The following is a 12,439-nucleotide window of genomic DNA, read 5'->3' on the forward strand; positions in this document are numbered from 1 at the left end:
TATGCATAGAATTGTTTATATATATGAAAGTGAAATGACATACGTCTCTATTCTTATAGATATTACGTGGCAACTCCAGGAAGAAGGCGCTGGCCGCCGAAACGCGCGTAGAGTCATATAACCTTGCCACTCATCCACTATAGATAATGAATTTGCTGTTTACTGTATAATTTATTTTTAACTTGTTGAATAATTTTGTGACTTTCTTAAACTGTGTATTATGCAAATGAACTGTTTACTGTTTTAATAAAAAAATGATGTCTTTTAGTCAGTTGTAGCTAGTTGTTTATTACTCTTTATCAATTGTGTTTGTGTAAACTCCGATTGCCTAGGTTGTTATTTTGCATATACATGTCATGAGTGATGTAATATGTGACGTCATCAGCAGTGCATTGCAGGCGGGCAAGTTATAGTGAGTCCAACTAACTATAACGTGGGAATTTCAATGGTTTTATGTCAGTAAAATTTCCAGCTAACTATAACTGGTGTCAAACCTATGGTTTTTTCAGTGAATACATATATAAATACATATTACCTACTGACGGTTGGTAATATATATTTATATATTACCTACTGCCGGTCGCCAGTAGGTATATATATAGTTAGGACCTAGTTACCATAGGAAATACCCAACATTCTATTGAGAATAACTTTGGCGCCGATTGAGGAATCTGCGTGTAATTTTCATTAAATTTGCTCATCTACGCTCCGCTCCTTCCCTGAAAGTTTCGGGGGGTTGCGTCAAGCGGGGGCCGAGAAAAAAGGGGGGTCCCAAAACGTGTTTCCCCATGTTAATTTCCTTAGGGACCTTTAGACACGGCTACAGCCCGAACGGCTGAACGGAATTACACCAAACTTGGCAAAATGGTGGGGACAGGTATGCAGTATTGCCTTTTCTATATTTCTTGAAAATCCCTCCAGTAGTTGTTGAGGAAATTGAATTTGAGGAAATTATATATCTATATGCGCTCACCATATGCGCACCGTATGCGTATGGTACGCATACCGTACGCGTATGTGCGTGTACCCTTACGTGTGCGAGCGAGTTTCTGATTGGCTGGCAGTCGACTGTCAACATTCCAAACTGTCCAAACCAGGAAGTGTTGGCAACCATCTTATTTTTCAGGAGAACTGAGGGACAAGAGAGCCCAAAACAATAGTGGAAAACACGAAAAGGGGGCATGGTTGAGACCCCCCCAACCCTCTAGCCCTTCTCAGGGGGTCCCAGAAGGACCCCAAAGGGCAAAAAAAAAAATAGTTTTTGCACTTGGTGGTCCTTCTGGGACCCCCTGAGAAGGGCTAGGGGGTCAGGGGGTCTCTACCCTGCCCCCTTTTCGCGTTTTCCACTCTTGTTTTGTGCTCTCTTGTGTCTCACTTCTCCTGAGAAACAAGATGGCTGCTCAGGTGGTCCCAGAAGGATAATAACATATATAAATGTTATCCGCTAATAGAATTAGCATTTTCAAAACCTTTGAAATTTTTTGAAAAAAAATATAGGTTTCAGGCCTGATATAGTTAGAAATTAGCATTTAAAAAACCTTGCAAATTCACTGAAAAAACCATTGGTTTCAGGCCTTAGATAGTTTGAAATTAGCATTTAAAAAACCTTGCAAATTCACTTAAAAACCATAGGTTTCAGGCCTTATATAGTATTATAGTTAGGAATTAGCATTTAAAAAAAACCTTGCAAATTCACTTAAAAAACATAGGTTTCAGGCCTTATATAGTTAGGAATTAGCATTTTAAAAACCTCGCAAATTCACTTAAAAAACCATAGGTTTCAGGCCTTATATTGTTAGGAATTAGCATTTAAAAAAGCATTGAAATTGCTCCTATATAGTTAGTTGTACTAACTATATTTCGTGCACCCGCAATCCACTGCTGATGATGTCACATATTACATCATTCATGACATGGTCAGTGACATCACTGATGACATCTCACATGACATCACTGATGACATCACTGATGACATCTCATTTGACATCACTGATCACATCACTGATGATATCATTTATGTGATAATATGATGCACCTCCTCACCCTCTGGCATAACCTTTGACACACCAATACCAGTTACTACATACGCACTCACTGATTGCTAGGTCTACACACACATTCACTCATTCACCCATAGAATCACTCATACATACAGTCACTCATCAATAATACACTATCATATGCACTCATACACCTATACAGACACTCACACACTGCCACTCATCCATGGAGTTACTCACACACCTAGTCAGTCATGCAAAGAATCAATCACACTTCCATTTCCTCAACTATACAGTTATACACACAACACCTTACTTATTCAAACATATACTAACACATACTTACTCTCTTATACAATCACTGATACAAGTACACAATGATCCATACAGCCACTCGCACATTCACTGGCTCTCATGTATAGTCATTTATATATGCCAACTCTCACATGCACTGTGTTTTACATATGTACTTACTTGGACATGTAGCACTGAGATATCCATTCACTCACCAACACACCCATGCACACAGTCAACCGCCCATATAGCTGTTTCCACATGCACTCTTGAACTCATACACCTAGTGAATCAACTGCTCACACATCTATGCACAGAGTCACACACCTCCCAGCCACCCACAGACACTCTCAGTCTCCAATTCAAATACTTGGGCAACCAATCAAAACCCATATAGCCACTCATATAGCTACTGATCAACACATGCAGAAGCGTACACAACAACAGACATACTGATGCACACGTTCAGACAGTTTAGTCACTAACCCATGCATTTAGTAAGACACATTTAATCACTCACTCATACAGTCAGTCACGCACCTACTAAATCCTTCATCCAGACACTTATACATCCACTCATTCTTCAATATGTAAAACATATTTAAACTTTACAGAAACACACAGTCACAGGATGATGTCATCAGTGATGTCATCAGTGATGTCAAATGAGATGTCATCAGTGATGTCATTTGAGGTGTCATCAGTGATGTCATCAGTGATGTCACTGACCATGCCATGAATGATGTAATATGTGACATCATCAGCAGTGGATTGCGGGTGCGCAAAATATAGTTAGTACAACTAACAATATAGGAGCAATTTCAATGGTTTTTTAAATGCTAATTCCTAACTATATAAGGCCTGAAACCTATGGTTTTTTAAGTGAATATATATATATGCCCTCCTTTCAGACTTGGGGTAGTGGTTAAATGCCATTACAGAAGTTGGTCTTTTCGTAAATTAGATTAGTTAGTTTAATTGTAATGGTTGTAAATTTCATACATTTTCTTAAAAGTTGGTTAATGATTTTTTTTCATAATTAAAATTGTATTTTTACTCAATGACATGCTTTTTATTGTGATAACAAAAGAAAATAGGAACATATGTAAAAGTGTGTCTTATATTTTTTGAAACAGTGATTTTTAGTGTCTCTATTGCTGTATTTTTTGTTTTAGATATATGACAAGACAGTGACTTATTCAAATTTCCTCTATATTCCCCCTGACGATGCAAGTGGGATTATAATAAGCAGCAGCCTGAGGTTCAACTTCTCATGTACATATAACTTGACAATGCAGACCAGCCTGCTCACAACGCTACATCCTCTTCCTGGGTAAGTACCCATGGAAAGTGCTGAATGCAGAAAGGAATGATTTCCACCAATCCACCAATACATCCATGAATACTGTTGATCTCTTGCTTTTTGTTAAATATTTTTACTCTGAGTTTCTTTTTTGCCTTACTTTCTCTTCCTGCTTTGTTCTGATTTGTTTCTTTCCATTATGTTTATATGAAGCATTTTGTACAGCCACTGTGCAATATGTGGAATGGCAGCAGAGGGTCATCCCAGGAGTCTACGGACAGTAGTTTTTCAAGACTGGTAGCCGATATTGCTTCTACTCAATATTAAAAAATAAAATACAAAGGAAAATTACTGTGGTTGGTCAGTCTTAAAAGAGACAATACCAACGCATGGTCAGCATGACTCAAAGTGAAAAATAGAAAATACAACCTTTTTATTCAACAGATGCCTATGAGAATGCTTTGAGTTGTGGAGGTAGGTGCAATGGTGAGGAATCTATAGGTAGAGTATCCACTAGGAAGATTGGTACTGTAGGGAAGTTACTTTTTATTCTTATGGATACTTCTACCACAGATTGCTCCCATTCTCAATACATACTTAGCAGCACCTTCTCCTAGGCAGTAGGTCTCGGAGAGTAGCAAGGCCAGGAAATCCTGATTCATTGAACAAGAAACACTGTGCGATCCAAGCTTTAATGCTTTGTAAATGTGCATGTGAAGGGAAGATTTGCAACATATATCTGCTATGGGCACTCATGTAGGCAATGCTAGGGTAGAAGTCTTTTCTCTATTGGAATGAGCCTGCATTCCTTCTGTGGAATCTTTTTTTATAGCAATGCAGAAGACAATCCATCATGATGGACTCCTTTTCTGGAAAGTCTTGCTCTTCTTGCCCACATAACCATCAAAGATATGATCTTCAAATTAAATCAAACAGTATTTGTAAAGTGCTTCTAATCACCGCATGTGAGGGGGTATCCAGGTGTTGATGTGTCACAGGTCTTTGTTGATGAGCTGGGTCTTATGTCCGATAGTGAAGGTGCAGTTCGGAGGTGTAGAGGGAAGTCGTTCCAGTACTCAGTGGCAAGGTAGGAGAAGAAATGACTACTGCTGTGGCTTTTGTGGATGCTGGGGATGTGGCCAAGAGCTGGGGATGCAGAGGGCAGTTCTCTGGAGGGTTGGTGGAAGGTCAGGATGTAGTTGAAATATGCAGGTTCTTCGTTTTGGAGGGCCTTGAAGGATTGGGTTAACATTTCAGACAGACATCTCTTCTGGACAGGGAGCCAGTGGAGGAAACTGAGGTGGGGGGGTGATGATCCATTTGGTAAGGTTGAGGATGAGTTTGGCTGCTGTGTTCTGTATGGTTTAGAGTCATTTGAGGAACTGTGTGGAGGGTCTAGCGTTGATATATTTCTGTAGTTGAGCCGGCTGCCTTGCATGACTGTTTTCCTGGTGTTGATGGGGATCCACCTGAAGATCTTATGAAGTTTGTGAAAGCAGGAGGAAGATACTGAGTTGACCTGGTGCTGCATTGAATGTTTGCCATTCAGGATGATTTAGAGGCTGCCAGCTAGGTTGGTCCAAGTGGGTGTGGATCCGAGTTCGGTGGGCCACCAGGTGTCACCTCCAAATTCAGGTTTAGTCAGTTGGTCTTCATCCAGTCTGCAATATTTGTCATTGCGTTACTGAACTTGGTTCTAGTGGTTGCTAGGTTTTCCATGCCCAAGAGAATGAGTTGAGTGTCGTCCACATAGGAGATGTTGTTGAGTTTGAGGGTGTGTACTATGTCAGCCAACGGAGTCATGTCAGTTTTGAACAGGGTTGGGCTGAGGGAGGTGCTTTGGAGGACACCACAGAGGATCCTCTTGGGCTCGGAGGTGTAGGGTGTTAGGTGGATTCTCTTAGTTCATCTGGTGAGAAAGGAGGTAATCTATTTGAGAACATCTCCCTGGGAACTGATGTGCTGGAGTCTTCTGATGAGGGTGTGAGGAGAGAATGTGTTAAAAGCTGCTGATAGGTCGAGGAGGATCAGGGCAGCTGTTTCTCCTCAGTCGAGGAGGGTTCTGCTGTCATTGGTTGCAGTGATGAGGGGGGTCTTGGTGCGATGGTTGGGGCGAAAACTGGATTGGGAGGTTGTTTCCTTCAAGGAATTGGGTGAGCTGGTGGTTGATAGCTTTAATGAAAACATTGGTGGGATAAAGGAGCAGCAAGATGGGGCGGTACTTACTTACTTACTTAGGTTTCTGGAGTCTTTGGAGGGCTATTTCGTAAGTGGTTTTGTCTCTGCGTTTTTCCATGCGTTGGGGATTTGGACGTGGAGATAAATGCACTGAGGATGCCTGTGAGTATGAAGCTGATTTCTTTGTGCGCCAGGTTAAACACGTAGTGGGGCAATGGTCCATTGGAGCTGTGGTTTTGGTGGAGGTCATAATGGCGGAGGTGTTCTCTTGCGCTAGTGACATGCAGTGAGTAGGTGAAGGTCGGAGGTGCCGGTTGGTGTCAGGGAGTGGTCAATGTCTGTGGGTTGTGCAGTTGAAGCTGCAGTAAATGTTGGTTATTTTATTGTGAAGGTGGTCCGCTAGGGTGCTGCAGAGAGCTTAGGATGGAAGGATCATGTTCTCAGTGCCTGAATGACATGAGAACTCTCCTATGATGCTGAAGAGTTCCTTAGTGAGGTTGGCACTTGCTTCGATTCTAATTTATAGGGTGTCTTTCTTGGTTTCTTTGAGGTGATGGTGGTATTTTTGAGGGGTGTTCTGAAGTTGTCAAGGTCAGTGGGGTTCCTGGTAGATCAGCATCGTCTTTCTAATTCTTGCATTCCTGTTTGGACCACCGAGTTCAAGGGTGAATCAGCTGGCATGTTTGCTGGATATGCTGGTGTTGACTGGTTGTGTGGGTGTGACTGTGTCTGCACAGTTGAAGATCCAGTTGGAGAAGTTCAGGACACCGACCTCCAGGTTGCTGATGGTGAGAGGCCTGGTGGTGTTGAGGGCGGTAGTATACTGGATCTCTGTGACTTTGTTACATCTGTGGTGGGGGTAGTCAGGGGGTTGGTGGAGGAGCCCGGGGCACCCGTGATGGTGAAGTGGACTTTGCTGTAGTCTGTTAACTTTAGCTCTGAGACGTGGCTGAACTTGACTCTGTAGCGGGCTGTGAAGATGGGGTTCAGTGAGTGTCTTGAAATGTGTGTGGGGCTAGTGACCAGCTGTATGTGATTGATATTTCACATGCTCTACTGGAGTTTGGTGGAAGTGGTGTCTGTAGGGCTGTCAAGGTGGAGTTGAGGTCTCCAAGAAGGATGTAGTGCTTGGATTTGGTTGCTGGAGGGGAGATGAATTCAGAGATGGTTTTGAAGAAGCCAGGGTGTGGGCCCGAGGGTGTGTAGGAGATGGTTTCCGTGATGGTTATCTGTGGGTCAGTTCAGATATAGAAGTTAAGCTGTTCCTTGATTGGTGTCAAGTTATCTTGGGTGGTCATGCATCGGAGGGTTTTCTTGTGGATGATGACAGTGCCTCATCCGTGTTTGTTGGTGGGGTCTCTGTGTATCATCTTTTATCCCTGGAGCTTCATCCTGTCCATTTTAGAAACTGACCACCCTACAAAGAGTAGCTGGTGTAACCTCTCATCCTCTTTTGACGGATGAGGTGAATAAAAAATGTGGATAGTGTGATGGACTGCCCAATATTAGGTAGCCACTTTAGTGCTGAGAACCAGCTTGTCCATGGGGTAACAGGCGTAATGATGCACAATGACACACTGGGTTTATGTGACAGCCACATAGTCTTCAGAGACAAAAACTGAAACTGTCTGCTGTGTAAGAGTTCCTATAGAGTCTCTATAAGACATGTCAGAGCAAAATTAGCGTCCCTTTGGGGCAGGGTGCATGGTGAAATTTTAAACGTTAAACATAGTGTCGCAGGGATTCCGTCCTCATACAGAACTGTGCATAGAGGCTTGGAACCTCAGTGAATTAGGGTGTGCCAAAACTCACCTTAGTACCCAAAAATCCCCTACCAGACTAGCTACAGTGTCTCATTGGTTATCACAAACTCCCAATGCTTAGAAAAACCAGAACATGGGCTTAGTACACCTCAGGTAACGTGGAACACATAAACACTCTTTCGTTATATCATCATTTCAATCCAGAACATGGAGTAAAAGAGGACACGCGCATATTTGAAATGTTTATTCACTAATGCAGTGTTCTCAAACGCAGTATCTAAGCTAATACAAGCAAACATAATAAGAAGAAACAAAGTAATCAGCATAGTCACTAGTCCATAGAACACAAACGGTGAAAGCATGGTATTATGCTAAAATGAATAGGGTTTAGTAACACCTAATTCTCACCCTCCCTAGCAAGTATATTATATTATATCTAAGAAAGTCTCTTTGGGTTTTAGCAGGGCAGGCCCATACCTCAGGATCCTAGTGGTAAGGGATCACATCATCTTCCACCAGCTCTCTGTATGCGAAGCACCATCAAGTGTGTTTGTATGCTCTTGTGCAAAGCAATATAAAACGCGCCTAAAGCCAGAACTTGGCCGCAGCTGCATGTATGTTATGTCTAGGAACGTGCAAAGATCAGACCTCACAACAACCACTATGTTGAGATATACTTGAAGGTTTCTGCACTCACTGTACAGACACAGCTCGCCAAGCAAGGCTGATATCAGAGTAACAACATATTATTCTCGCATGAATCAAAACACTCTACTAGGCTCAAAGATAAAGCAACACCTATTTGTCGTGTGCAAAAGCAGCAGAAAAGTAAAATGGCATTTAAACTCCTAAAAAGCTCATGCTAACTTAACACAGCATACAGGCAATATATATCTATATGACAATAGTCTCTTACATAATCTTCCAACAATTTGGATTTCAACAAAGAAGGATTGTGGGGTACATGGCCCACGTACATTTTTTTTTTTTGAAACTCAGGAAATGTGGACCTTCAAAGAATCCACCCTTTATTTGCACACCAAGCAACACTTGTCCATTGTCTTGCATTAGCTAACTTTATGGAGAGGCGACAAACAAAATGAATAAAGTCAACCATCTCCAGTATCACTTGAAATAAGCTCAGCAGTCCCTGATCAATCTCCATGGATGGAGGTGGAGGCGCTGCATGATGGTGACTTGCCCCTCTGTCTGAGAGAACAATCTGACTCTGAAATGCAGCTAGAGCTGGGGATGCAAGAAGAGTTTCAGAAGGTCTGCATCCACATCCTCTTTTGTCAGCCCAAAGTAATCAGAATACCTTGAAACCTGCCCTGCAGCAGCATCCTCAATATTCAAGGACACAATGATTTGAGGACAAATACATTATGAATTTGAAAAATCCTTGTCAAATGAAACATATTCCTCAAGATTGCCTGCCATGGTACCTAGAGGGCATAGGACTGTGGAGAAATAAGATGTCCTGAACCACCTCCTGATGTATATGTCACTCATGGTTGGCAAGATAACATAGACTTAGGCTGTCACCTCTTATGTTCAGGGAGACTGCCATATAGTTGGCAAGCAGCCAGTTGCATCCACCTTCACTCAGGCCCAGAGACGCAAAGTATCCATGCATGTAAGATAGGAAGCCACGCCTCCATGTTTATTTAAATATTAATTTGTGCTTGTATGGTCTCTAGGGAGAACTGAACCAACCGATGTGAAGGGAGGGCTACCTTTAATCTCCAGGTGGCCACCCACCCTAATATGGAGGCATTCATCACTACTATAGCAACTGCTAGCATTGGAAAGGTTTTCCCCCACCAAACACTAGACATGATCTGACACAGTATCTAAAGAGACCATTATGGTGTTCATAAGAGGAACTCATGTTGGAACAACTGCAGACAGAAGCACCACCGGAAAGCTCTGATGGGCCAGCATGCTTGGGTGACCGGTAGGAAGCTAAAAGGTCTAGCAGATGAAGCACAATATGGGATGGAACACAAGGTCCTTCCAAAACATTGCAATCATATCCAAAATGACTCTTAACATACAGGACATAAAATACAATATAGGTATTATGACGACTACTGTCCTTATGAACGGCAGTGTTGAGAACACTGTAGGTGCGACTTGGGAAGGTTTATGGAACAGCCCAAGTCGAACAGCAGAGATACATTACCCTCAGATGGTATGACATCAACTGCTGCATGCCCACCATGAGCAGCCAATCACCCAGGTTACTGGAAAACTGAGTGCAGATGTGCCATCACCATTTACTTGGTGAAGACCCTGGGGCTGATATCAGTCCAAATAGAAGCATCGTGGGTGGATCCTTCAATGAGGTTCAGGTATCTGTTGTACAGCTGCCAGAGCTGTAGGTGGATGTACGCATCCTGAAAGTTGAGGGACACCATTCAGTCATCCACTTTCAGAACAAAAACATTTGAAACAGGCATAGCATCATTTTCCTACACAGGTAAAATGTCAAAATCCTGAAGTCCAGGATCAGACCTAGACCAATGTCCTTCTTTGGAACCAGAATGTACAGAGAACAACACTCACTCCCAAATTCCTTCTTCGGGCACTACTGCATCACTCCTTGCCCCTCCTGCAGGTGAATTCAAGTGCTGTCCACTGAATGGAAGACCTAGGTAAGGGGAATCTTTGGAGGGATTTGTTGGAAAGAAAGCACACATCCCCTTTTTAGTGCTGCTGTAAAGCTTTAAAACTGTGTCTTCTCTCTCTCCATTTAAAAAAGGGGGTGGTGATGAACAGAGTGTCTGAGTTAAACAGACCACTCTTACCCAGTCCAAAGATCAGGGCTTGATCCATCACCGTTATTTATCTCACTGCCCCATCCCGGCTCAGAACCTGGCTATATGCAAATCAGTCTGTCCCTGGCCCAGTGCATCATGGGAACAGGGCAGACTAAACTACCAAGCCAATTCTTCACCAGAAAGGAGACAAGCTACCGGGGACCGGTTTCTGGCATTTCAGCCTTCTTCGGCCCGGCTTGCTTGAATCCTGATGGAGCAGTGAGAAAGGGACTCATGTCTGAGTATACCCTGCCACACCTATAGTGGCCAAAATCGATTTAAAAAAGGGGGTGGTGATGAACAGAGTGTCTGAGTTAAACAGACCACTCTTACCCAGTCCAAAGATCAGGGCTTGATCCATCACCGTTATTTATCTCACTGCCCCATCCCGGCTCAGAACCTGGCTATATGCAAATCAGTCTGTCCCTGGCCCAGTGCATCATGGGAACAGGGCAGACTAAACTACCAAGCCAATTCTTCACCAGAAAGGAGACAAGCTACCGCGGACCGGTTTCTGGCATTTCAGCCTTCTTCGGCCCGGCTTGCTTGAATCCTGATGGAGCAGTGAGAAAGGGACTCATGTCTGAGTATACCCTGCCACACCTATAGTGGCCAAAATCGATTTAAAAAAGGGGGTGGTGATGAACAGAGTGTCTGAGTTAAACAGACCACTCTTACCCAGTCCAAAGATCAGGGCTTGATCCATCACCGTTATTTATCTCACTGCCCCATCCCGGCTCAGAACCTGGCTATATGCAAATCAGTCTGTCCCTGGCCCAGTGCATCATGGGAACAGGGCAGACTAAACTACCAAGCCTTGTTGTAAATATTTTTGTCCACCCTAAGCGTGGAAGGGTATGCTCAGATGTGAGTCCCTTGCTCATTGCACCATCAGGATTCAAGCAAGCCGGGCCGAAGAGGCTGAAATGCCAGAAACCGGTCCCCGGTAGCTTGTTTCCTTCCCAGTGTAAGAATTGGCTTTTGTAGTTTGGTTTGCCCTGTTCCCATCATGCACTGGGACAGGAACAGACTAATTTGCATACAGCCAGGTTCTGAAACTGGGATGGAGCAGTGAGCTAAAAAACGGTGTTGGATCTAGCCCTGATCTCTTGACTGGGTGAGAGTATTCTGTTTAATTCAGAGACTCTGTCCCTCACCCCCCCTTGTTGTAAATATTCTCTCTCTCCAGGCACAGATGGGGTTCTGTATCTACACACAGTACACACCCGTAGATAAGAGTTACACTGTCAGGGTTGCCTGGCTCCTAGCATTCCTTACCTGAATGAACATAAATTGTTGTAGAGGGTGGTGAAAGACACTTGCTCGTCATCCTTGTCTCTGAATAGGGTCTGCTACATATTATTCCTCTGAGGCTTTGGAGATTTACCCATGTCTGCCTCTTCAAGATGTGAAGTTCATGACAATTTCTTTAGAAGAATTGCCAAAAATTGCCAAAAATCACAGAAAGTGTGGGAGGGCTAATTCATTCGAGGGGCAAAATGGTCACTGACCATAGCATACAGTCGCAGACTTTCCTCTTCCCTCCCCGGTGTAGCATGGTGTGCTGAGAAGGATGCTTTGGACCCCTACAAGCCAGGATTCCAGCACAGTAGTGAGGCAGCAGGACTGCGTAACACTGCACTGGTTACTGTACCCAGCAGCTTCACTTCTCTCATTTATCTGATATGGTTGCGCAAGAATAGTGACACTGCTGTCAAGATCAAGAACAGAGTATAGGGTGGCTCCATGGGGGCCGAAATTGGCGAAGTACCTGAAAGACCCAGGGGACCCTGAGAAATGCACTAAGGATGGCAGCAAGGATAACCCAGCCCCGAATTCCGCTACCACAGCCCTTCAATCCGCTGGGACAGCCCGAACGCCCCCCATGACGCTTACGAGGAAAGTGAGCGAGCAACAAATGAACGGCGGCACCACCACAAATGCGGCTGTCAAAGGCGTTCAAAGTAAAGGCACTGCTGATCGTGCCCGGAAAGCTTGTACACAGAAAGGCATGAAAGAGGTAACTAAGGCCAGAGATCCCTCTCTTCGTCGGCCTACCTTGGCAGGGCTTCCTCTGTC

The 12,439-nt window shown here is 43.7% G+C and overlaps 1 protein-coding gene across 1 annotated transcript in view; it reads left to right on the forward strand.

Annotated features, from left to right (window-relative positions):
• LOC147663291 (IgGFc-binding protein-like) overlaps positions 1 to 12,439 on the forward strand; it is a 248,438-nt gene that overhangs the window by 196,214 nt on the left and 39,785 nt on the right. Inside the window, exon 5 of the mRNA XM_086950554.1 lies at positions 3,470 to 3,627. Within this exon, the coding sequence (XP_086806680.1) occupies positions 3,470 to 3,627 (158 nt within the window). The remainder of the gene's footprint in view (positions 1 to 3,469; positions 3,628 to 12,439) is intronic.

This window comes from Lissotriton vulgaris, unplaced genomic scaffold (assembly GCF_964263255.1).
Source record: "Lissotriton vulgaris unplaced genomic scaffold, aLisVul1.2 SCAFFOLD_535, whole genome shotgun sequence".
NCBI classification, from domain to species: Eukaryota; Metazoa; Chordata; class Amphibia; order Caudata; family Salamandridae; genus Lissotriton; species Lissotriton vulgaris.